The following is a 26,708-nucleotide window of genomic DNA, read 5'->3' as shown; positions in this document are numbered from 1 at the left end:
GCCGGTTCATAACATCTCCACCCGACGGTTCATAACAGCTCCACCCGCCGGTTCATAACATCTCCACCCGACGGTTCATAACAGCTCCACCCGAAGGTTCATAACATCTCCACCCGACGGTTCATAACAGCTCCACCCGCCGGTTCATAACATCCCCACCCGACGGTTCATAACAGCTCCACCCAACGGTTCATAACATCTCCACCCAACGGTTCATAACAGCTCCACCCGAAGGTTCATAACAGCTCAACCCGATGGTTCATAACATCTCCACCCGACGGTTCAAAACATCTTCACCCGACGGTTCATAACAGCTCCACCCGACGGCTCATAACATCTCCATCCGACGGTTCATAACAGCTCCACCCGAAGGTTCATAACATCTCCACCCGACGGTTCATAACAGCTCCACCCGCCGGTTCATAACATCTCCACCCGATGGTTCATAACAGCTCCACCCGCCGGTTCATAACATCTCCACCCGACGGTTCATAACAGCTCCACCCGACGGTTCATAACATCTCCACCCGACGGTTCATAACAGCTCCACCCGAAGGTTCATAACATCTCCACCCGACGGTTCATAACAGCTCCACCCGCCGGTTCATAACATCCCCACCCGACGGTTCATAACAGCTCCACCCAACGGTTCATAACATCTCCACCCAACGGTTCATAACAGCTCCACCCGAAGGTTCATAACAGCTCAACCCGATGGTTCATAACATCTCCACCCGACGGTTCAAAACATCTTCACCCGACGGTTCAAAACATCTCCACCCGACGGTTCAAAACATCTCCACCCGACGGTTCACCCTGACGGTTTATAACATCTCCACCAAACGGTTTATAACATCTCCACCCTGACGGTTCATAACAGCTCCACCCGACGGTTCATAACAGCTCTACCCAACGGTTCATAACATCTCCACCCTGACGGTTTATAACATCTCCACCCGACGGTTCATAACATCTCCACCCTGACGGTTTATAACAGCTCCACCCGACAGTTCATAACAGCTCCACCCGACGGTTCATAACAGCTCCACCCTGACAGTTTATAACAGCTCTACCCGACGGTTCATAACATCTCCACCCGACGGTTGATAACAGCTCCACCCTGACGGTTTATAACATCTCCACCCGACGGTTGATAACAGCTCCACCCTGACGGTTTATAACAGCTTCACCCGACGGTTCATAACATCTCCACCCGACGGTTCATAACAGCTCCACCCTGACGGTTTATAACAGCTCCACCCGACGGTTCATAACAGCTCCACCCTGACAGTTTATAACAGCTCTACCCAACGGTTCATAACAGCTCCACCCTGACAGTTTATAACAGCTCCACCCGACGGTTCATAACATCTCCACCCGACGGTTCATAACAGCTCCACAATGACGGTTTATAACAGCTTCACCCGACGGTTCATAACATCTCCACCCGACGGTTCATAACAGCTCCACAATGACGGTTTATAACAGCTTCACCCGACGGTTCATAACATCTCCACCCGACGGTTCATAACAGCTCCACCCGACGGTTCATAACAGCTCCACCCTGACAGTTTATAACAGCTCTACCCAACGGTTCATAACAGCTCCACCCTGACAGTTTATAACAGCTCTACCCAACGGTTCATAACAGCTTTACCCTGACAGTTTATAACAGCTCCACCCGACGGTTCATAACATCTTCACCCGACGGTTCATAACAGCTCCACCCTGACGGTTCATAACAGCTCCACCCGACGGTTCAGCTTGCAACAAAACAGCATTACCTGAAGTAAATGCTCTCGATCGCCCTTTAAACACCAAACACAACAAAACACACACACACACACACACACACACACACACCCTTGAATTGTCAGCTCAGCAGAAGTGTAAGTTGGTATTTTGTTCCTCTCATGGAGCTCAGCAGACTTTGGGGATTTTATCAATAACAACAGCAACACTAAACCCAACTGAATGTAAGAAAGTTGAAGTCATAATTACATCTGAATGACAGAGCAGATTCTACACAAAAACGCTTCATAAGAAAAGGAAACCCTTAGGACACAGATGTCATTTTGGTATTCACTGCAATCCCCCTTCTTAAAAGAATGTACCCAAAGTCAATTATTTTCCACCCTTCCTGCCCACCGTTGACATTAACATTACAATCATTAAACTGAAGCACTCCTCGATAGCTTGGGGCGCACTACCAGCAGGAATCAATAATTCAGCATTTCACCGTGCACACACTTAGAAAATAACTGCTTTTTGCAGTTAATGCTCTCTGATCCGGCCACCGCTCCTTTCGAGGGATTCTGACATGATTTACCCAAACGCAAGCGAAACCTTTAGGTAATATTTGATTTGGTTTCTCTGTTCCCTTCAGCTTGGCGGCTCCTCTTCTGTCAAATTAAAACTCACAGCTCTCTGAGCAGCAGACTTTCCTTGCAAGGGCCGAATCACTGTTAATATGGTTTCCTTCTACAAGGTAACAAAGCTTTGTGATATGTCAGAAAATGTTGATAAATCCCTAAAACAATTTTCAATTTGAAATGATTTAATTTGTCCCTTTTCTTTGTTTATCTGGTTATTTGACATTTTATTGCAACATTAAACGTATTTCATGTTAAAATGACTCAGAACATTAACATCTGTGCTGCGCAGCAAATGGAAAATCAACTTTTGGTCGGATTCACAAAGATCAGCAACGGACACGCGCAGTGACAGCGTCAGTATTATTCTCTTCTTGAGCACATTTCTTCAGACCTGCAAACCTGAATGTTCAATGTGCTGTTGTTTTGAGGGAAGCTTCTGAAGCCTAGCGGCTTTGTTATGGCTCCTTGCTTCTTGGAGAAAAGTCAATGTTTATACCTTTCCACATTAATGGGTTGAAATTAGCGCATAAAAAAAGGGGCAAACTGCGCACAGCGGCAAAACTTTATGGGCACATTTGCGCTGCGGTATCAAACGAATATTATCATTCGTGAACTGGACCTTGAGCAGTTACGGCAGCTAGAATCAATTCATCGGTTTGTGGGCAGTGAGGCCAGGACGTCGGTTTTAAGACCTGCTTCTGAATAACGGTAAACCATTAACAACTCTTCTTGCAGATATATTGTTATCACTGTGAAGATGTAGTTCTTATGGCATCTTAAAACTGGGATGAGATTGAGCTCTGTGAGGTCGAGACTGTCCTGTCTTGTTCTCTCATTGATCCACTGGATGTTTCCCTGCTTACATTTGGGCTCAAAGAACCAACAAATGTAAGATGACTTTATCATTGCATCACGTAACAACCGGAGATCCACGAGATGCTCACATAGTGGGAAGACAAAAGCTGGCAGAAGAACCACAACAAAAAAGCAAGAACAGAAGAACCTCTTCAACTCCAATGTGACCTGCATGAAGCACAAATAAACCTACTAATGTTTTATTGAGTATCAATGAAAGGTTTGGATGCAGAAAAGAATTGCATTTAATACTGGAAACAACATGAGATGATTGAAATGAGAAAGTCAATGTTTTGTGTTTTCCGTGCATTGTATGGAATATTTAGCAAAACATCCCAACTGATGCTTCCATAGACGTGAACATCGACTGCTTTAGGGAGATGCAATATATTCATTTCAGAAGGTAAATAGAAGAAATTCCAGACAAATTACTCACTTTGTGTGCTTCATAAGGTTTGAGGTGCAGAAAGTCGGAAAAAGGTTAATTACAAAACCTGGTTGTAATTACAAAAGTTCCCATAATGTTTTCTTCGCTCAAAAGCAGGAAGAAGTCTCTGAATATTCTGACTCTTGATGAATAAAGTCGCGAATCTGCAGTCAGCTCTTGTTCGTCTGCCCCAAGGTTGCTGTGCTCGCCAAACATCCTCCCCGATTCGGTTCAGGAAAGGTTAATTCAGCGAACGAACGTCTGGGAAACCGCCACGCAACTGTACTTGAAGAGAGCCGCCAGGCAACTGAGGGCGAGTCCTGGTGTCTGAGGGGGTCGTGTCGACACGGTTTGTCCTTTGCTGGACCCTCATCCGTCAGGCCAAAGCCCTCAAACCACAGAGGAAGAGATTAACCGACGCAAACCACTTGAATTCATCCTCAAACTGCAGCCCGTCACATAGTTTGAGAGTCTTTATCCCACTAAAGAACAGAAGGTGTTTCACAAAGATAATTTGTTTTTCGACGCTTTTAAAAATGAAAGTTCCTAATAGAAGTTCCCTCCTCTGCTGCTATAAAGTACCTACCTTTTTGGGGGGTGTGAGGGTTCCAGGACCAATGACAATGTGAACAGATTGTAGAGCCCTCTGAGGCACATTTGGGTTTTTTGGGGCATTACAAAGTAAATTGAATTGAGTGGAATTGTGCTTTGTTGGATCTCCATTTGCACTCTCATGTGGTTTTCATCTGGACTGATTTAAAGAGCTTTCTTAATAAGACTGACAACTAACATTTTTGTTTGAGCAAGAAATGCAGAGATTTTAGGTTAAAAGATGCTGAAATGCTCTGTACTCAGACGTTGCCGGGGATGATGCGTCAGTGTACTTAACAGCGTTAAATGTGCATGTTGTGTGCACCAGATCAAGCACAGTGTGACTTTTCCACTAATAAATGACTAAATATTGTGAAATGCTTGTTTGGAGTAAGACAGGTACGCTGATTATTTCCCCTTTGGGTTGCATGAACATCTTATAACAGAGCAGCAATGCAAACTAAATCTGGTGGTTTTTCTGCCAGCTACATTCTCCTTCCATCTTTTCCAAACCCCATGGAGCACAGTAACCTGTCTCCTCCGTCAGCATCCCGGCCTGCACTGTGGTGGCGAGGCCCAGGGTGGTTCCATCAACCCCACCTACGGAGCAGTTTGCAGCCCGCTGCTGCTCGTGAGGTTGAATGCTGTCAGAGGAATATCAGGCAGGACGTGTTGAACTCAAACACCGAATGCAAGCAGAGCGAGGAGCCCAAAAAAATGCCCCTAGTTCATCAAATGATGAGAGGCAGCGCCTGTTTGTTTCCTTGACTGCTGCCTATTTTTCAGCTTTTACACTCAGCATCGTCGGGAACATTACTCTCCGTGATCTGAATGTCTGAGGCGCGTTGTCGTCTGCAAAGCGGCATCGGGGTGATTTGCGGATGATATCATGCGCGATGAATGCAGCGTTGCAAACCCCTGTGTGGACTCCACGGGTTGAAGAGCCGAGGCCGCGTTCTGCTCTTTGGCTTGAAGTCAAAAGTGAGGAATCAAAGAGGTCATCACAACAAATCCTCACCCGTCTTTCATCACGTACTCGCTCAGTCTTACTTAATGCAATCCGATGAGAACCCTGAATACACGGCGATGCACCTTCAGGGGGAAGTTTAGCTTCCTAGGAGGAGAAGTTTGCCACCGATGAGTAAGATTTAGGTGTTATCCTCTCTTTCAAAGGTCCATTTCTCTATTTCGTTATCATCCATCCGAGGGGGGTGGGGGGGGGGGTCTTGAGCTCGCTCTGGTCTGTGAACATATCGCGCTGTGGAAGGTCAGAGGTTTACTTGTTCGTGTGAGGTGGAGGAGGGCAGATCCCGGCTTGTGTTGCCGTTACCGTAAAACCCGCTGCACGTGCACTCGACGGGGAGGAAATCGAACCGTGAGTTAGCGCCGGCTAACCAGGCTAACGACCCGCAACCGAACGAGCCGAGGGACGGGGGCAGCGCTAAAGACATCTGGGAGACAGTGGGCAGCAGAAGGGAGAAGCTGAGCAGCGATGACTCAGCGTGTTTGACGGGCCGTGAAATTGGGGTTGGGCCCGTCGAGCCGCCGCGCGACGAGAGTCGGCTCGGACGCACAGCTGTGTACTGACCTCCTCCCAGCCCCGCCCGTTGGTGTAGGAGATGACATCGAGCAGCGGGTTGGACAGGTAGCCGTCACTGTTGAAGGAATAGTCCCGCCCACCGATGGAGATGTTGGTGAAGTACCTGAGAGGAGATAGAACACAGACGTGACATTTTCTCATTTTTAACACGTGTTGAAATTCTAGTTATTCTGTCTGCTTTTCCCTTTTTAACTTTATCTCTCCTCTTAGGTGCCTGAATGTTGAGCCACTTTTCTACATAATATGTTGATTTTGACAAAGAAAGTATGAAATAACGGCCATACATTCACCATAATTAACTACGTGGGATACATGTAATACTAATAGAGAACGATTAGTGACCCGTGATGTCAAAGCAACATCCACTAAAGTCACAAGCAGCTCTCCGAGGCACCTCGTCTCCGCTTCCTATCTTTCCGTATGTGTTACTATGGTTACGGACCTCCGTGTCGCAGGTCATTTTGTCGTAATGTAAAACCTGAGTGCAGCTGGAGGGGAGGTGTGTTTCCCCGTTGTTGTTTCACGCAGCAGCGGGAGGTTTGCAGAGAAGAGGGAACGCGGGGGAGTAAACATCGCACGACAAATACTTGAGAATACTTTTGATACCAGGAAAGACGAAAAGCAAACAGCTCTGGTGTGAAGAAATAGCTTCTACCTTTGATGCGTCAAGATAAAATATCGGCCTCAAAAGCATCTTGGAAAAAAGTAAATCAAAGGTCCCTGATTAGCCTTCCAACAGCCCCCCCCCCCCCCCCCCCACCCGCCAGCATCTCAAATGACACTTAATTAACAGCAATTGGACTTCAAAGCAGCGACATACATGCACTGCAGCATTTAGAAGACAGAAGAAATACAGTCCCCTCCAAAAGTATTGGAACGGTAAGACAAATTCCTTTATTTTTGTTGTTCACTGAAGACATTTGGGTTTAAGATCAAAAGATGAGTATGAGACAAAGGTTCAGAATATCAGCTTTTATTTCCCGGTATTCACATTTAGTTGTGTTAAACAACTCACGACAAACCACCCTTTGTTTGAACCCACCCATTTTTCAAGTGAGCAAAAGCATTGGAACAAATAATCTTAAAGTAAATAACATTTAATATTTGGTGGCATAACCCTTGCTTGCAATAACTGCCCCAAGCCTGCGACTTTTTCACATTTTTGCCCAGGAAGCAATTAGGGGTTAAGGTGTCTTGCTCAGGGACACTTCGACTTGAGACATGGGGCAGCCGGGACTTGAACCACCAACCTTGCGGTTCCAAGCACACCCCCTCTACCCCCTGCACCACGACGAGGGTTAAGGTCAGTTGATTGACTTGGCCAGTCTAAAACCTTCCACTTTTCCCCCCTGATGAAGTCCTTTGTTTTGTTGGCAGTGTGCTTTGGGTCGTTGTCCTGCTGCATGATAAACTTCCACCCGATCAGTTTCAATGCATTTCTCCGTAAATTGGCCGACAAAATGTTTTCTGTACACTTCTGAATTCATTCTGCTGCTACCATCATCAGTAAATATCAATGAGCCTGTTCCAGAAGCAGCCATGACGTTACCTCCACCATGCTTCACAGATGAGCTTGTGTGCTTCGGATCATAAGCAGTTCCTTTCTTTCTCCACACTTTGGCCTTTCCACCACTTTGGTAGAGATTCATCTTGGTCTCATCAGTCCATAAGCTTGTGTTCTGGAACTTTTGTGGCTCATCTCTGTACTTCTTTGCAAATTCCAATCTGGCCTTCCGATTCTGACTGCTGATGAGTGGTTTCTTGTGGTGTGGCCTCTATATTTCTTCTCTCTAAGTCTTTGAACAGTGGATTGTGATACCTTCACTCCTGCCCTGTGTGATGTCACTTACTGACATCTTCACAGCTCTCACGATACTTCTGTCATCAACTACTGTTGTTTTCCTTGGCCGACCTGTTCAACATGTTACTCAGTACACCAGTAGTTTCTTTCTTTTTCAGGACATTCCAAATAGTCGTGCTTGCTATTCCCAATGTTTGTCCAATGACTCTGATCGACTTTCCTTCTTTTCTCAGCTTGACAATGGCTTGCTTTTCTCCCACAGACAGCTCTCTGGTCTTCATGTTGGTTTATCCTCTTTAACAGGAAATGCAGTCTTGAACCAAGGGTGAAAACTTAGACTAGTCATGCAGAGCTATTTAATGTTTGGACAGTCAACCTACAAGGCAACACCTGGGCAACAAGAAACACCTGCCAGTCACATGTTCCAATACTTTTGCCCACTTGAAAAATGGGTGGGTTCAAACAAAGGGTGGGATGTCGTCAGTTGTTTAACACATCTAGATGTGAATACCGGGAAATAAAAGCTGATATCCTGAACCTTTGTCTCATACTCATCTTTTGATCTTAAACCCAAATGTCTTCAGTGAACAACAAAAATAAAGGAATTTGTCTTACCGTTGAAATACGGTTTTGGAGGGGACTGTATGATGTCATAACCACTGTGAGGAAGCAGTCAGGAGCACGCTGTCCACTTCAACTTCTAATCAAACTCTTATTCTCAAAACCACGACGTTAAAATACCAATTGTGCTGCACAGGAAGTGGTGTGACTCACTTATCTGCTGCAGTGATTTGATCCAGATGAATCGAGCCTTGAGAGCAGCTGAACAGAGTGTCCCATCCCGACAGAAAAATGTCAAAGAATCAAAAGGAAATATCTTTAAAAAAAAACATGTTTTAATGGCAAAGAAGTAAATCCACAAGCACAGCGAGTCCCGGCCACAAAGATGGCTGAAGCCTGAGCTCAAAGCCACTGTGTGATTTATCATCAGAGAGCCGAGTATCTCAGGCAGCCCATCGCCCTCTCAGGCAACAACCGGCTATTATTTCCATAATCGACCAGAAGATCCGCTTCCTACTCCTTTCTCAGTCTACGAGCCGGGAGTCCTGTTAGTTTTATGAGTTGATGAAGGATTCTGAGCTCGGGGTCAAAGGTTGTGCGCATGTAGTGACCCTGCAGCTCGTAGGCTTTAATGCGTGGAAGCACGGCCCCGCGCTGCGAACTGAAGAAGATTTACGCTGCTGAATCCCTCTAAATGCCCTTTAATGGTTCAGTTTGTCCAAACGAACGAGGCAGGAGGAGCCAGAGTTTCCACATATTCCTGATGAAGTCAAACCCGCCGTCGTAACCTCGCGCTGCCTCATAATAGCCTGCTGAGCTCTCTGCAGAGACGTCCGATCCGCTCCGGGAACGTCTTCAGATGATCGGACAAGATCTGAGGTGCTTCTGAATAAATTCCCTGTGAAACGGTGCACGTCTTCACAAGGTAGAAACGGCCTCCTCTGTTTACCATCATGCGTCAGGCCCATGAAGCAGGAAGGAAGGAACTAAAAGGAAAGCAGCTTATTTACCCTAGAAATCAGGATATTATTTGCATATTATTCTGCTGGCTGATACGTCTGAGCTAATCCTTGGTATTGTTAAGCAAACTGGATTCAGCCCCTAAAGGTGCTGCTGACTGAAAACTCACAATCTTTACTGCATAGTTGATTCACTTTGGCTTCATTCCCCAAAGGACAGGAGGCGGTCAGCTCGCTAATTGGTTGCGAGAAGCCCCCGTCTCCTCATGGTGTGCTAATGGGGTGAGAGACGGATAATTCCCTGCATTGTTAATGTGCATTCGATTCAGCAAAGAAAAGGCATGAAGCTGCACACGAACAGCTGCTGCCGTTAGTCGGCTGAATGGAGGCCGCTCACCGAGCATCAGCAGGGAGGTGGAGAGACTGATTTGTTCTAAAACACTATGTGCTGCTTTCCCCCCCCCCCCCCCCCCGGCAGCCCCCACGCGCCTCAAAGGGTGCCGAGTAATACGGCGATACCAACGCACGCCATCAGCAGCGGCTGGGACACGAGTCGAGCCACACACACACATTCTGCAGGCCACTACTGGTGTAACCACACACACACACACACACACTCTCTGAGGGCAGAAAAGGTCGGGATCTCCTGTCAGCCCATTCCGTGACCGGGGAGGGTTTGCCCCCCCCTCCAGCGCGGCTTCATAACCTCTAACCCGTCGCGCTACCCACGACCATGATGTCAGCCGACACCCGGGTGGTCCCAAAGGAACTCCTCCTTCACCTGGTTTACCTCTAGATGAAAGGAGGCAGAAGTCAGAGGTGTGGGGCAGTACCCCCCCCCCCCCCCCCCCCCGCCCCCCCCTGTGTGAGGGCAGTCGATGTCGCTCTTTGCAACGCAATGCTTCCAGTAACGTGTGTGACTGCGTTCTCTCTGCTCTTACTGAGTGAAAGATGGTGTCGGCATCTCGTAATATTTCGCCTGTGCACACACACACAAACACACACACACACACACACACACACGTATGCATATGAGTGGATGAGAAGGAGAAATGACCACGGACACCAAAGGGGGGGGGCAGCTTGCCACTTCTGTGTGAGTCACAGTGTCTGCACAGAGGGCCGGCTGGACGAGCTCTTGTGTGGGATCCTTCACATTCAGAAACCACCGGGACAAAAGGGCGTTTTAAGACGACGGTCAGATTTGTGGAGGTTTGGATGCTCGTGGATTAAAGTCCCCGCACACGCGAGGCTCACGGTTCTCTTTTTTTCCATCGGACCTGCTGTCTCAAGTTGTGATGATGTGACCTCCACGAGACATTCACGGGGGAGTTGGACCCACAAACAAATCACTGGGTCCAACAAGGAAGTAGGAAGGAAACCATATTCGTGCTTTGCATTTTGATAAACAGAACAATAGCATTTTAAAAGGCCGTATTTCCTAAAGTCAGAGGCTCTGAGATACTAAAGTACGATGAGTGGGATGAAGGATGTAGTGAAGACGTCACTGCCTTATCAAAACCAACCAGGAGGAGGAGGAGCAACCAGAAGATGAACGAATGAAAGGAATCTGCTACGTAAAGAAAAACCGATGCTGTGCTTTGGACGTGTAAAGTATTATTCCTTCAGCAGATGCAAGTCAACAGTATCTCAAATAGCTGTAGCTCTGTTGTATTTCTCGTCTCCACTGCAAGTTCTTCCTCCCCCCTCCCTCCTCTTTGAACCTCTTGGTTCTTCTCTCGCCTCCCTTCCTCTTATTTTTTTCCCCGATCCGAGTCCATCAGTCTGCCTCTTTTGTTCCGTCTCTCACTCGTCCCAGCGGGGTTGTCATGGCGATGTGTGCAGCTTGGCATTACACGTGTTTTCAACAACGGCGTCCATGGCCGGGGCAGAACCACAACGAGGCGGAGGGGGGGGGCTTTATGTAGATGAGGAAGCTAATATTCAATCTACATTGGATTAAGAACAATTGTTCAAACAATTGTCAAATCTGTAATAAAAGATCAAATCAAAGCGGGGTTGAAAATAACTCAAAGGATGTTTGTGAGGAGGATGAAAAGGAAATATTGGGAGAGAAAAGCGCGAGGGAGAAGGGAGGGAGGAGAGATGGAAGACAATGAAGAGAGGAAGACAGAAAAGGACGACGCTGAGGACACATTCTGAGGCAACAAAGAGGACGGACGGAGAGAAGTGGAGGAAGAGGAGCAGGTTCTCCAACGGCCCGGTGAAGAAGTTAATGTTCGTGAGCAGGAAGTGGCAGCTCCTCCACACCGGCGCTTCCCTCCCCGCCGCGCCGGGCCTTCGTTAGCAGAGGGAGGACGGGTCACGGCGAGGGAAGGCGTGGACGTGTGAACGCGTGGCGAGTCACGGCGCCCGAGGGGCACGAAGGCGAAAGAAGAACGGCGATAAACAACGGAGGTCGAAGCGCACGACTTTATGCAATTAAAGGGAACCGACCGGCCTTCAAGAAGAGGGTGAGATGAGACAACATGTGAAGGGGGACGAGGTCGGCGTCCATTTGAGTGGCAGAATGTATTCTGGGATTAATCTTTTGACACCTTCAGCCACTCTGCTTCCGAGGTCTCTTGTTATTGTCGTTAAGTGCTGACTGAACATTTGAGTTGATGAATTCCAAAGGCCGTCCCGGCTGAGTGGGTGAAAGTTTGAAGGATTGAAAACGAGGCGCGATGCCTCGCGAGCCGTTTCACGGCAGAAGTGAGGGAGGTGTTTTTATTGCGTTGTGTGTGTCGGCGATACATCGATGTGTCCATCTGAGAGAATGTTTGCGAATACGTGAGCCACCATTAATATTTATTCCTTTAAGTACTTCCAGCACTTGCTCTGCGTTACCGCGATCCCACCTTGCCCCCTAGCTTCCTTTCCTTTCTTCCTGCCTGTCACCATGCATCATGCATCCAAATCCAATTATCCAATATACATGCAAAACGATGCGCCGGAGGCCTTTGTGACCGAAAGCCCCCGGAGGAGCCCAGATGGCAGATGAGATGGCCAGGAGAGCAAAGCCGATACCTTGGTTGATGGAAAGAGTGAACTGCGAGGGGGGGTTGTCGGTTTAATGAGTTGTGCGGGAAGAGAAATGAGCAGCATGGAGAGAGATGAGGGGGGAGGAGGGTTTGTGCGTGAATGGGAGAGACGAAGGGGTGAAGCGTAAATGAGAAATTGATGGAGAATGACTGGTTGAACAATTGAATAACGGACTGAGAGACGGACAAATAACTCAGCTTATGGAGGGTTGAGCGAATCAATCACTTAATCAGGCGAATAATTCGCCAATCAAAAGGGAAATTCTAGTTTCACAGAGTTTTATTTTGTTCTTTTGAAAGAGAAAAAGAAGGTAAAGGGAACTTCTTACTTCTTAACCTCTGTGATTGTCTGTCTGCTTTTCTTTTTTCCATCTTAACTAACGGCCAAAGCTGCTAAAAACACAGTGGAGAGGTGAAGGAATCTGTGGTGAACGCAGATGTTTGCCAGTTATATATTTTTGCACAGAATCGTCTCTTTGGCCTCATCTGGTAAACGTGCTGCTCGGGATTTGTGTTGTTTTTAAAAAAAATCAATTTAGGATTTGATGAACTGGATCGTTTTCATCCTTTTTCTTCAAAGTCTCTCATATTTTATCCCACGGGACTGAGTGTAGCATATTTTAAGGGTTACAGTGACCTCCAGAATTATTGGCACCTTTAGTCAAAAGGAGCAAAACGAGCTGCCAAAAAATCTCTTTTCATTTTTCATGCTCAAGATATTTAATTAGAAATATTCACAAAAATATGACCTAAATGAAGTGACATCATTTAAATAAACTCCTATGAAATATCTGGGGTTTAGGTTGGAGCGCTGTGATGGCGGGTCAGAAGCTCTTCTCTGTGGTCCACAAACCATTTCTGTGTAGATTTTGAGGTTTGCTTCGGATCGTTATCCTGCAACAAAGTCCAACCGCGGCACATTTTAAGCCTCCTGGCCGTCATTTAATATCCGCTGGTCTTTAATGGCGTCCGTGTATCCCTGTATCCTAACAAGATGTCCAGGGCCTTTGGTAGCAAAACAGCCTCACAACACCAAAGACCCATCAGCGCCCTTCACAGAGGGTATGAGGTGCTTCTCTGTTTGACCTCCTCTCTTTATACCCCAAACCCACCTTTCATGTTGATTTCCAATCTCACCAGATAACATTGAAAGTCACAGCAACGTTTAGCAAACTGTAGGCGCTTTAGTTTGGTGTTGATTGACAGCAGAGGCTTTTTCCTGACGACCCTCCCACACAGCTTGAGGGGATCTAGGTGGCATCTGATGGTAGTTTTGGAGACTTTCTGACCCCAAGACTCAACTAGCCTCTGCAGTCCTCCAGCTGAGGTCCTTGGAGCATCCTTTGCCAGTGGAGCCATCGTCCTGTCGGTGCGGAGGGTCAATGTCCTTCTTAACCTCTCCTGTCGCTTTAAACTTGCCCTGATGATGGAAACGGGTATTTTCAAGTATCCGTTTCCTGAACCACTTGGTCACACATCTTCACTGTGTTCTACGGTCTTTAGTTGTTGTGATGAATGACTACGGTCATTTGGCTTGTGTCACCTCATATTCATACCCCAGTGAAACAGGAGGTCATGGTTGAACAGTTCCTGGTCAAACAGGTCATCTTCAAAATGAAAAAAAATGAATTATGCATCAGTTAGATGTTAATCATGGGATTTTCTGGGGGCGCCAATAATTGTGGAAACATGTTTTGGAAAATCTTAATTAAATGTCAACCTCCTTATTTTTCTTCAACAATTCAATCTTCAATGAAAAGGAAGATTTTTGCAAAAGATCATGAGGATAAAAGACATTTTTTCAAAGCACATTTTTACTAAAGGGTGCCAATGATTCTGGAGATCACTGTATGTTGGCATCACGGTCAGTATGGCGGACACACACCCGCAAAAAACATAACAGGCTGTTGTTATTGCTTGAAAAATGATTGTGTTCATATTGTACGTGAGCGTCTTCGTACACTTGCATTACCATATGTAGATTGAAAAAGGTCTCTCTGTACTTGAGGCCATGAAGTAGTACTTCCTAAAATGAATATGAAGAGAACGAACTGTACATTCCTCGTCGCCAAAGGCCCACCGGAGCTTTTCAGAATAAAATTCTCTTCTTTTGTTATGGCTTCACTTCAGGCCAGCAGTGAGACACTTTCCAGGGAATCTAAAAGAGTGAATTTCATCACAAATGACTAATTATAAAGAAAAAAAAAACTCCAGTAGCCTTGAAAAAGCTTCAGCTAAACTTTGAAATACATTAATGTATGAAAGAAGGTTTGTGTTCCACATCTCTAACACGGCAGCCGTGCCAGAGACCCGACCCCTGAGGTCCAATCTGCATGAAGAGCAAGAAGGATTTCAGAGGTAAGATTTATTAACAACATGGAAACACGTCCTGGGGGGGGCAGGAAAAGACAATACGCAAGCAGGATATGAAAGAAGGCCTCCGTGCTTCTGTGATCTGTTTTCTTCAAAGGACGTTGACTCAAAACCGAAAACAAAACGCTTGATAAATAAAAAAAAAAGGTTGAAAAAAGGCCATGTCCCGCCCCCCCCTCCAATAATGCTAATTTTAGAATTCCGTTTCTGCCCGTTATACCACAGGAAGACTGAGCCACATGTATTTTAGAGGCCGGGCAAATGATAGGTTACAACAGAGGAGGGAAAAAGGCCCGTTAGCGGGAACATTACCCTCGGCAGAAGCTTTAACAGAGTCTTGGTATAATTAGACAGCAAACTTGACCCTTCTTTTCGATTCCTTCCCCAAGCGCACATTACCAAAACTAATCCTCGGCCTGTCCTCCACTCGGCTCTTACAATCTCAATAAATCATTCTGATTGTTGGGGACACAAGTCGTGACTTGAACTCGACTCGCGGGGCCTAATCAGAGCAGAGACAGATGTGCTTCTCCTCCCGATCAACCCGACCAACTCATGACTTCTATGACTCCTGTAACATGTTGACCTGTGATCCACAGGACGCGTCCTCTGCTCCCACGTCCAGGTTCTTGGACAAAACCCTCTGTTTTCCTTCACAACAAAAGGGGTCGTGTTTCCGTTAAATAAGAAGGCAAACAGAGGAGAGGAGGGAAAACCAAGAAACCGGGCTGGACGCACGTGTGAGCCTGAAGAGAATGAAAGGGTGGAGGAAACACAACAGACGGGAGGCCGGCCGGCGGGCTGATGAGCCGAGAGGGGAGGTGTGAAAAGACGAGAGAGAAAGAAAGAGAGAGACGATGAAGAGCATCGCGACCGGAGTTCTCACAACCTTCTTGATCAATCATCTAATTCAATTCAAAATGAAGAATCTTTCAAAATGGAACAAGCTATGAAAAAAGGATGGTGGATGAGTGGCCGATGATCATGCAGGCTGAGTCGGGTTTAGAGACGTCGGCAGGTCGGGGGTCTCATGGTCTGCGGTTGAAGATCGACGGGGGGGATTATGTACAAAGTGAAACGCGAGGCTCCAGACCTCCCCGACTGGCTGAGCTCCTCCACTGTCTCCTCTTTCCTCCACTTCTTCCTCTCTTATCTCCTTCCCATTTCCGTCTGCTGGTGTCTCCGTCACCTCCACGGCCAGCTTTTTAAGTTAAGCTTCATCATCTGAGTACAGCGATAATGTGCAATATTTTAATTACCAGCTTACAATACTTTCTTCCTTCTTCGCTGCATATTCTGTCCTACATTCTGTATTCTATTTCTCAGCTAAGAGAGAATTACATTTAGCATTTTTTAAATGAAACAAACAAATAGCTGAGCTACATAACGTGTCTGTCCTATATTCTGGTCCTCATGTCTCCATTCGGTCCCTTCCCTCCGGTTTACCTTCCCAGTTAGAATGCTCTCCACGTCTCAGTTGTCTGAAGGCCTTAAATCCTCCTTAAATCCGTGCGCCCTCCTTCCCTCTGCATGTCTGATGAGTGTAATCGCACCGAACCGCGGCGCTCACCTGGATTCACCCGATTACTGTGTTTGTAAGAGGAAGAGCGGGCAATCGTAGTGTCTCCCTCCCCGCAGGGATTACGGCATGTTATCCTGACACGGTCAGAGGAATTGCATCGTTTTGGTGGGAAGAGGTAAACAGCTCGTGAATGCTCAGTTTGGGTAAAGATCGATGAATTTGAGGGTTTATCCGAGCATCAACGTGGAGCCGTTTACAATACGGATAATAATCGTTTTTGTTTTTCGTGCCAGAATCCGCGGTGAGGAGCGCGTCCTCGGGTGTGAGGAGGAGACCTCTTGGTGGATTGGTGCCCCGCCTCCCGTCCACCATCGTGTCCTTGTGTCGCACTCAGCAGCACTTTGTGAGCTTCATTGGAACGTCATCACTGCGAGTTCCACGCTGTTGTGCTGCCTCTCTGGGGTTTTGCAGAGATTTCATGGCGTCATTTGTAATCTGATGGCCTCTAAATGGTCTTCGAGCAGAGAGTCACCACCGCCACCACGTCGTCTCCATCCTCCACTTCTCCTTCCCCTCCACCCTCGGCTCCAGCTCTGCATGCCAAACTTCTATTTCACGCATTTCCTGTCTCCTGCCGAACCGTCTCTGTGTCTCTTCAGTCTGCACATCCCGGGATTGTGATGCCAGGGTCTGTGTGCGTGAGCAGCTGCTTGTTCAGAGGCTTTATGCTGAACGCAGCCGTGCAGCTTTGTCTCCTTTGTTAAATACACATCTGTCTCAGCTGGCGGGACCCGCCAAGAGAAGAAGGATTTGACTAATGGAGATCATTAGGAAGCAGAAAAGGTCTAGTGTCTCATATGACTTTCCTGTGTGGAGGTGTTTTTTTTTTTTTTTAAATGTCTCCCGTTCCGAAGAAAGAACACAATCAACACACACAATGTGTGTGTGTGTGTGTGTGTGTGTGTGTGTGTGTGTGTGAAGCTGTCCAATCCACTTTAGTGGTGTAATACACAAGTGTGTGTAGACAAGTGCCATCTAATATTCCCATTGCAATAATTCAGAAAGTCCATGGAATAATGAATAATATCAACTTTGTTTTACTGTCTCTTAAGGATTAATTATTCAGCGGAGACATGCTGATAATGCATCACTGTGCTCCAACTGCTGATATTCACTCAAACCGAAGAGCGACGTCGGCTCCATTAATCAACACCATGTTGAGGCTCACTGCAGTGTAAAACATTGTGATTAGAACACTAACTTCTATTTAAAAGCTTCGTGAAGAAAAAAGAGGAATCCCTTTTTGCCCACCAGCGTTCCAGGACGCCCGTCCTACTCACTTCACCACTTTCTGGTCATCACCACCAGAGCCAAGACCAAGTCGTGGGCTGCGACCGGATCAAAGCAACCCGGTTCCAGTCCTGCACTGGCTGACACACTGATGATGAAATGTAGAACATGCAAACCCAAAGCGCTCCAAAAATAGATCCCAACCATCCAAAAAAACTAACAAGATTCCTCCGCATTCACCTTAAACGTAATGCTGTGGAAAGCTGTTTCCATCTGACCTGCAGTGAATCCAACATTTCTGGCATATTTACACTTTCCTTGCTGGTTGGGTGAATCAGAGCTGATATCCAACGCCAAGTGGAAATATACAAAGAAGCACAGATGAGCGCTGATAGGCCACTGAACCCTGAAGCTGAAAAGAAGAGAATGAGCGTCCCACCTATCGGCGTATCAGCGCTCCCTCGGTCCGCCGCGGTGATAATGCTCGCTGAAACGACGCCGAAGCCGGCGTCTCACTCTGTCACACTGACCCAACTGGAGGAAATGGAAGGTGCAATGAGCTGTTATCTGGTCCTGGATAAGTGAAAGCATCCAGGGAGTCAGTGCTTTTCTCACTCATAGTCCATCAATGCAAAGCGCCCAGACGTTTGTTAGCCAACGAGCTAAAACGGATGTTTTTTGGGCTTTTGGCAGTTTCATTGACCTCCGATCTCAACAACAAAATTGAAAGATCTGTTTGGATGTTTAGGATTGATGGTGCATTATATTTTGTATGTTTATCTATAAGAGCTTGATGTGTGGCCATTAATACTTTAAGAGTAGACGTCCAACGCAGAACTGGTGCGCTGTGAAGAATTCGGTCGCTGGCTGTCGATATCTGTGTGAACCCCGACAGGCGGGGCTCCGTTTGGGGAGGGTTCGTCTGCCTTGGTGCGTTACAGGTGTCCCTCGTGCTGCTGTGGCGAGGACCATCACGCTCCCAGGAGCCCCTGCACCTGTCAGCGTGACGGACAGCCCAGCTGCTGATCGAGAGCGCTCCAAAGCCAGATTCTGAAGGCTGTGAAATATTTCAGTGAGTTTAAAATGAACCTCCGCGCTTCATTAAAGCTCGCAGGCAGGCAGGCAACCTGCGGTAACCGTCCATCTGCAGAGGAACTCGTTGTCTGTGCGGCGAGGATTTCTCTGAAGCCGCCATCATCCGTCATATCGCCACCAATCTGTTATTTTCCCGCCGTTACCTGTTGTAATTTAGCTCTTTGGGCGGCGCTCGCTCTCTCTCAACGAGCTTCATCTGCATGTGTTTTGCAGAATCCCAGAGTGCGTTTCAGTGATTGCAGGAGACAGGTGTAAACATCCAATTTCCCCCTTGATGTTACAGAGTGACAGATTATTTCACTCAGAAGTACGAGGTTGAATAATGCAATGAATCGATTTAAAAAAATCTCTTGTGTGACTATCGACTGGATACAGAGCCATCGGTTCAGAGCCCTCAACATGGTGTCTTTGTCTTATATTGAACCAGGAGCCAGGACCAGAGGACAGACACCGTTACAAGGGCTAGCTAGCTACATAGCTTGGTCACAGAGTTGTTTCTGCAAATTCTGGCATTTGCGTCAGCTCGTTTTTAATGTTCTTCTTCGAGAAACTTCCAAGCCCAAACCACTCAATCACATCAGTTTCAGCCAATAGGGAAAAAGTCCATTTGTTTTTTTTACTGAAACAAATCAAACTTCACAAAATCAATGGCACATTACATTGGTGGCTCAAATAAAGACAAAAGACCCCAGATGCTCGTCACCTCTGCTACGGGACGCGAACAAACAGACGCTGCTTTGTTTCACCTTCAACCGCTTGCTTTACAAAGTCGATCAATCAAAGAGATAATGATGACATCATCTCTACAGCTCTCTCTCTCTGAGCGTTCAACTGCTCATGCACTTGCATAATTGTATCTGATACATAGATTTGTTCCACAAACGTTTAATAGACTAAATCCATTGGACAAACTGCCCCTTTGTGCAAATATTCTGCATCCCTCTTGCAGATGTTACACAGCTCAAGCGTTTGAAGTAGATGGGAACCGGAATCTCCGGAGCCGGCGGAGCAGCCGGTGCCCAGACGTCCCCTGTGACCCTGGCAGCCTGGAAGAGAGCGATACCTGCTTTCCTCCCCAAAGGGGATTGAGCCAAAGAGCAGCAGGAGTCAATCAAGCACACAGTTAAAAGTTGGACTTCTGCTCTTCTGCATGTTTCTTTCCCCCGTATTATACAAGTCCCCCAGTGTGAGAGGGTCCAGCACCAATGTTGTCCGTACCGTCCACTGTAACGGTCCCCCGGTGTTTACAAGAGACTGGGTGACCTATTGGCCATTTCATCATCCTTCCTGTGGATGTGCACCCCATCTTTATGCTAAAAGTCTTTACTGGAGCACAGAGCTGCTCAGAGATCTCGTCTCTTGAATATTGCTCTCAAAGTTCCCCATTGATTTATTGTACTACCTGATTTAGCTTCCCCCAGTGTCGTATCCCTACAGGACGTGAATGTTTTCTGGCAGTGCTCAATGTGACCCTGCAAAGTGCTGCTGAGTTGCAGAATCAATAAGCTGTCAGTATCAAGGTCTCTCATTATAAAATACCTTGACATGTAAAGACAAATGAAGAAAATTCATTTGATCGACCCCATCAGCATCAATCTCTATTGAATCCGCACCTGAGCCGTGGTACAAGAATCCATGCTTCCATCAGTCAAACATCGCCATGGCAACAGGACAGCGGCTTCCAGGCCGCAATGACTCAGCTCTCTGGATCCGCTCTCAACGTGACGGCGCCGCCAAAGCAGTTTGCTACTATTTGTGTTTCGCTCACTCTGCCGTGTGTCAGGAGCCGCAGATATTCAAAGTCACCCCCCCCCCCCCCCCGCCATCACCTCACCTGATTCTGTCTGGCACTCGGTGGGTGTTGTTGCCGTCGCTCTGGCAGTTGCCGGCGTATTGCGCGCGGCTGTTGGGGCCCTGGTCCCTCCGCAGAGCCATCGCCCCGTGGGTGAGCACGGAGACGCCTTTGGCGATGCGCCTGCAGGATTAGGGATTAGGGACACGGATTAACTGCGTGAGACGGAGACACAGGGACATTTTCAAAAGTCTCCTTCGAGTCTGCCGAGGCGCCGTGAAACGCACAGAGAGCGTTTGCCGTGCTCGAATGGGTGCACCCCCAGAAAACCATGAAAACAATCAGAAATGCTGAACGCGGAGGGGAATAAATGGGCTTCTCTCATCAATACCTTCAAGCTAAATGGTGCAGAATGTTAAAGAAACACTAATTTTAGCAACTTAAATTGTGTGAGACTTCGGCAAAATGAAAAGTAATTACATCTTCACTGACTGAGACGCTGTAGAATTGCCCAATTTCTACAAATTAGTTTCCTTTGTTGGGGGGGGTGCACTCGCAGACAGGAAGTGATGAATCAAGACTAAAGAGCAAAATGAAATGTTCTCCCGGATCGGCATTAGCTCCATTTCCTTTCTTCTCTGCTTCCGTACTCTCAGGACATCCGGGTTTCTAACGGGACACGGCAGCGCTTTATTTAACACATCAGTGGGCCGTCCTGCTGGGAGGAACAATGTTAATGCGATTCAAAGGGAAAACACTGTAAAGCTGTGAAAGCGTCCTCGTTCGCCGGTATCAGTGTGAATGGATGTTTCTGTGAATGAGGAACTCACGGGAAAGCATGAATGAAGCAGCAGGAGCTGATGCTTCATCACCAATGAACTACAAGTTACAAAATGTATTTTTAAAGATTTCCTCATTCCAATGAATACGCAGGCTCCCTCGCCGTCTGTCTCGGGGTAATTAAATAATACATCAGAAGCTTTCACAGAGCAAGCGACAATATAACGCTCACCGCTTTTTAATGCGGCCTTAAAGTCCACTGTGATTTGTATCTCACATTAAAGCCACACAGGGAGTTTTTATGTCTTATGATACACAGGCCTTCATTATGTAATATGAGCGTTTAAGATCAGCCATAAGTTCTAGCTTCAGTCCCGCTCCAGCCGGCCGGGACTCCACATCTAATGACCCTAAACCCACAGAGCGGTTTGAGGCTTCCCTGATTCACATCAGCACTTGAAACAAGCCGGGGGGAGGGGGGGAAATGAAGTGTGGAAGGGAAGCTGAGGGGTTTCTAACGTGCCAAATTCTGTCCTCTTCACAAGGAATGAGTGTCTTCAGGAGGAAAGTTTGACTGGCAGAGCAGAGGCAGCTTGAATGTGACACGTTACCCACGTGTCCTAATAAAGTCCTGTCTTGTGTCTTACGACGTGTTAAACCTGCCTCCAAGGTGGAATCGCGACTCGAATGAGCCGTTAGCGGCGCAGCAGGCTGAGACTCGGCTCCCGCGCGGCGTCTCTTCAATGTCTTCAGTGGACCACGTCGTGCTTTAGTGTCTAGAGAGGCTCCATCAGCAGCGGCACTCATAGACACTGCAGCAGAGGGTCGACTTACTGCAGTGTACCGCTGAGAGGGGGGGGGGGGGGGATGCTACGCTGTCACATTCAGTCGAGATGTTTAATTGCTGGGATTCGGAGGACACAGCTGGTGTGTCATCTGCACCCATCAGTATCCAACAAACCACCGTGCACTGGTCAATTGTTTAATGATGCGTTCAAGTGATTATAATCGACCTATTAAGAAGGGAAATGTCACATTATTTGTGATTCGATGACTCGTAAATATTGGAATCCAAATGTCATACGTATATGCAAACATCGCATTCTATACGTTGTTAAATTGTTGCCGTCCGGAGGAATCTTTTGGAGGAGCTCAGGGAGTCAAATACAACAGAGAATAATCCTGTTTGTAAATACAATTATTCATTGGTCAAATCTGTTTCGCATATCCAGCTCCAAACGTCCATCACTGCAAAGCGAGCCCCCCCGAAGCCTCGTACCTGCGAGGCTCGTCCCTCCAGCCCTGCGGCCGGATGGCGAACAAGGCCTTGGGCAGCCCCTCCAGGCCCAGACCGGACAGCGCCGGTCCCACGGCGAACCACATGTGACTGGGCCCGGCCTGACCCGCCGCCAAGGCCGCCCGGAAAATCAGCTCCGCCTCCTCCAGCGAGCAGTACAGCAGACGGACCTGGAGGGGGGCAGAGGGGGGGGGGGGGGGGGGGGCAGAGACAAGGGGAAAGGATTTAACAGAGAGTCTAATGAGGAGTAGGTTTAAAGTGAGAGAGGAATCAATGACAGCGAAGGAAGGAAACAATACGATGGAAGTTAATGATCAAATAATTGAGAGGTCCAGAAAGAAGGGACAAAGAAAAGGATGCTTACAAATTTAATACATTAAAGAGAACATGGCAACAAGAATAAAGAGGGGGAGAAGGAATAATAATAATCAGTGAAAGGAAGAGAGAAGAAGAAGAAGAAGAAGAAGAAGAAGAAGACAACAAATGGACAGATGAGGACACAACTTAATTCTTCATCTTCACTGGTTCTTTCCGTCTCATACTGCCCTTCATCTTTGCTCAAGGATTATATTCATTTATACATCAGTACACTAGCTGCACTTAAACATTATTGCTTCTCCTTTTTAGAATTATATATTATCTTCAACACAGCGAGCTGCGCTTGATTAACGGAGCTTCTCGGTCAGCACGTATTTCCCTCTCATACATTATTAAGGAGGGGGGGAGGGAGGGGAGAGGGGTGGGGGGCAAGATTGAAAAGACAAAACAAGATTAAAAACATGAAACTAGAAGTGTGGGAGAAAATAAAACGGCTGTGTGTGTGTGTGTGTGTGTGTGTGTCTGTGTGTGTGTGTGTGTGTGTGTGTGCGTGTGTGTGTGTGTGTGTGTGTGTGCGTGTGTGTGTGTGTGTGTGTGTGTGTGTGTGTGTGTGTGTGGGGTTGACGCTGAGGCTACTTCAGATGATTAAGCAGACGAAGCACTCAAGAAAAATTTACTCCACAGTTTTTGTAAGATCGCCCGAGAGGTTATGAAAGTGAAAATAGTCGAAAAGCTTCACCAACTAGAAGCGGTGAGGGTCAAAGGGACAGACAGTGGGGGGACGGCGAGGGGACGTCAAAGGGACAGACAGTGGGGGGACGGCGAGGGGACGTCAAAGGGACAGACAGTGGGGGGACGGCGAAGGGACAGACAGTGGGGGGACGGCGAGGGGACAGCAGTCACATCCTCTCAGCCTGCAGTGCATCGTCGTGTGTTCGAATCAAATAAATAGGTTCAGTCCCCCCACCAGCACAGAAAGAAGAAATTTGTGATTTCGCGGCTTTTTGGGTTTTTCTGTCTTTCCCAAATTGGTGATTATTTGCCTCAAACCCGCGCTGATTGCTTTGCCTCCACATTTCCTATGCTGAACTGCACATTCATTATGCAACACTTTTTACCACCTATCAATATCAGCCTGACGCGCCAGATGGGCTGTTTCACAGAACCATCTGAGATGCCGTCATTGGAAACTGTTTTCAAAAGGGCAAACACTTAAAAAAAAAAAGACTTGGCCAGTGATCTGATGGACCATCTGTCAATCAAACTCTTGCCAAAGACAGTTAGACTAAAACAAATCCCCTCCATCATTATTGCCAAAATAACAAATTGGTTGCTTGAAGATAAAAACATATTTTCTTAGGAAAATCAAAAAGACCAATTCCTCTAGATCAGTAGTAGTGGATCAGTAGATCAAAGTAGTGGACATAGTTGGAGAGAAAAGAAAGTTTCCTGTTCAGCACCACAGCGGCTCGGACAGCTCCGCTCGGACCGACTAACTGTGAAACTGGTGAAACATTGATAAGTGAAAGTAATATTATTACACCAGTTGCCCCTGTTGCTGCTACGCTCGCTAATCCATTCTCCTCCGTGTAAATGGAGACGTGCAGAGATGCCGATCCTCCGCTGATTCATGCGTTTCCAGCGGAAGCAAACTTTGGAGTAAAATAACCGGCCCATGCGGCGCTGCAGCTCCTCAAGTGCACCGACATTAAGCATAAAAGCACATGAGATTCATCGTTCTTCATTGGCGGGTTACAGTTAGGGTTAGAGGTTAGGGTTGGGGGTTAGGGTTAGGGGTTAGGGTTGGGGGTTAGGGGTTAAGGGTTATTGTTGGGGGTTAGGGGTTAAGGGTTAGGGTTGGGGGTTAGGGGTTAAGAGTTAGGGTTGGGGGTTAGGGGTTAAGGGTTAGGGGTTAGGGTTAGGGGTTAAGAGTTAGGGTTGGGGGTTAGGGTTAGGGGTTAGGGTTGGGGGTTAGGGGTTAAGGGTTAGGGTTGGGGGTTAGGGGTTAGGGGTTAGGGTTGGGGGTTAGGGGTTAGGGTTGGGGCGAGGCATGCAGGAGGGGGGTATTTTAACTCCAGGTGTAAATAAAATACAGATTGTTGCAGATAAGCCTCGTCGGTCGTGTTATGTCTAATTTCCGTGGAATGATCCATAGCACTTCATCAAAGGCCTCGGCATCACCGGGGGGTCATGTAGATATTCTCATGAAACCTCGCCAGCAGCATTTCAAAATGACGATAAAAAGAATGAAAAGAAAACATGGCAGTACGTGAGCAGATTTGCACTCCTGTAACCCGAGAGATCAACAAAACCCAAAGCTGCCATCCGAAGTGGTCCCAACCCCGACATTCTATACGAAAATAAAACACAACAAAAAATGTACAAAAGCGCTCAATTGTCTGCTATTGTTTGGACGTGGACATTGTGGTTCAGAAGTACAATGAAAGCAAGCAAAGTACTTGTAAAGGTAATTTCAGGTAATAATAAAGAAAATGTTTTTGCTGCTGACTAAATGTCCGGGCTTTAGCTTCTCTTCATTCAGGCCGATCACATACGTGTCGTGAACATAATTACTCTCCTTCAAGATGGTTGGAAGTGAGCCCTGACATTTGCAGCTCAAGCCGGACCTTTGAAAACAATCAATTTGTTTGAACCATGAAATCTGACAAATGCTTAAGTTTGAAAACAACCTTTAAATCCAGAAGCAGAAATATGTATATAATTCTTTGTATTAAGCGATTTGGAGTGACTATGGATCATTCCACGGAAATTACAATACATGACATTTACATTACATCACATGTCATTTATCTGACGATTTTATCCAAAGCGACTTACAATAAGTGGATTTCAACCATAAGGACACAAACTCAGAAGAAACAAACTCAAGAAACAAGAAAGTGCAATTTCATCAAATACGCCGATGTACAACTCGCTGTAGATAAGAACCATTATAAGTCCAATGTAAGTGCTCCAGTTAGTTAGTGTGTTAGTGGAGGTAGAGTCTGAAGAGGTGTGTCTGTAGTCTGAAGATGTGAAGGCTCTCTGTGGTCCTGGTGTCTTCAGAGACCTCCTTCCACCATTTAGGAGCATTTTGCTCTCAGTGAAAATGAATAGATATCAACGGTAACTATTTAATGTGCTACTAACACCAATAGTTATGCAACAAATACTACATCCTTCGTCCATATTACAAATCCGACGTGCTCTTGGCACGTGTAGTTTTTACCGTGATTGCCAGTTGGTCATAATGCCGTTAGCTAGTGAGCACAAAATGCTGTGAAACGTCTTTGAAGTGGCAGCCAGTGAGCAGGAACACTCCCTGAATGAAGCCATCATGACTTTGAAGGTTTTAACCACCAGCTGCACCCGTGTGGACTCTTCTTAAAAAACTCCACCTAAACGCCTGAAACTGCACCTTCAAAGGCCGACACCGAGCTCGCTCCGTCCGTTCCGATGTGCTACGTCCCTTTCATGACATTACATCACGCTCGCTGTGGTCCATTTGTGTTTCATGGATTCTCCCTTTCATGGACTTCAGTTGACAAAGGTCACCTATGCTCACAACGCTGATATGATAACAGCAAGGAAGGAACCGGAGTTAAAGGGATACGGAGAAACGGGGCGGGAAGGGGGGGGGGGGCACGCTCAAAGATTCTCAAAAAGGGAGAAGGAGGAGAGAAGAACGGAGAATACCCCGAAAAAACTCCTTCCTTCTTATAGCACCAGGGGACCTCTGTTCATTCCTAATGTCTTTTCACTTTTATACCACGGTAACGTCACGTTCATCTTTTACGCGAAACACAATGTGGCCCTAAACCTCTCTGGGTACTTTCACGATGTGTTACTCGACCTGGACAAGCAGTTGTGTTCAAACGCGCAACTTTGTTTCCCAGGCAGAGGAAACGGCTGTGCGACGTCGTGCGATGCGCCGTGTGAGAGACGCATCGGTCCATAAGGAAGGCAACTAAACCCAGAGAACTCCTCAGGAAACCCTTCGTTGGTAAGACGTGTGATTACTTTTCCAG

At 47.0% G+C, this 26,708-nt stretch overlaps 1 protein-coding gene across 1 annotated transcript in view; it reads right to left on the bottom strand.

The window, feature by feature from the left end:
• grin2da (glutamate receptor, ionotropic, N-methyl D-aspartate 2D, a) overlaps positions 1 to 26,708 on the bottom strand; it is a 65,806-nt gene that overhangs the window by 35,916 nt on the left and 3,182 nt on the right. The window contains exons 4-6 of the mRNA XM_078081347.1: positions 22,345 to 22,532; positions 20,328 to 20,468; positions 5,837 to 5,951 (exon numbers count right to left, since the gene is read on the bottom strand). Coding sequence (XP_077937473.1) covers positions 5,837 to 5,951; positions 20,328 to 20,468; positions 22,345 to 22,532 — 444 coding nt within the window. The remainder of the gene's footprint in view (positions 1 to 5,836; positions 5,952 to 20,327; positions 20,469 to 22,344; positions 22,533 to 26,708) is intronic.

This window comes from Gasterosteus aculeatus, chromosome 10, assembly GCF_964276395.1.
Source record: "Gasterosteus aculeatus chromosome 10, fGasAcu3.hap1.1, whole genome shotgun sequence".
Taxonomy (NCBI): domain Eukaryota; kingdom Metazoa; phylum Chordata; class Actinopteri; order Perciformes; family Gasterosteidae; genus Gasterosteus; species Gasterosteus aculeatus.
This window is presented reverse-complemented; position numbering and strand designations above follow the sequence as displayed.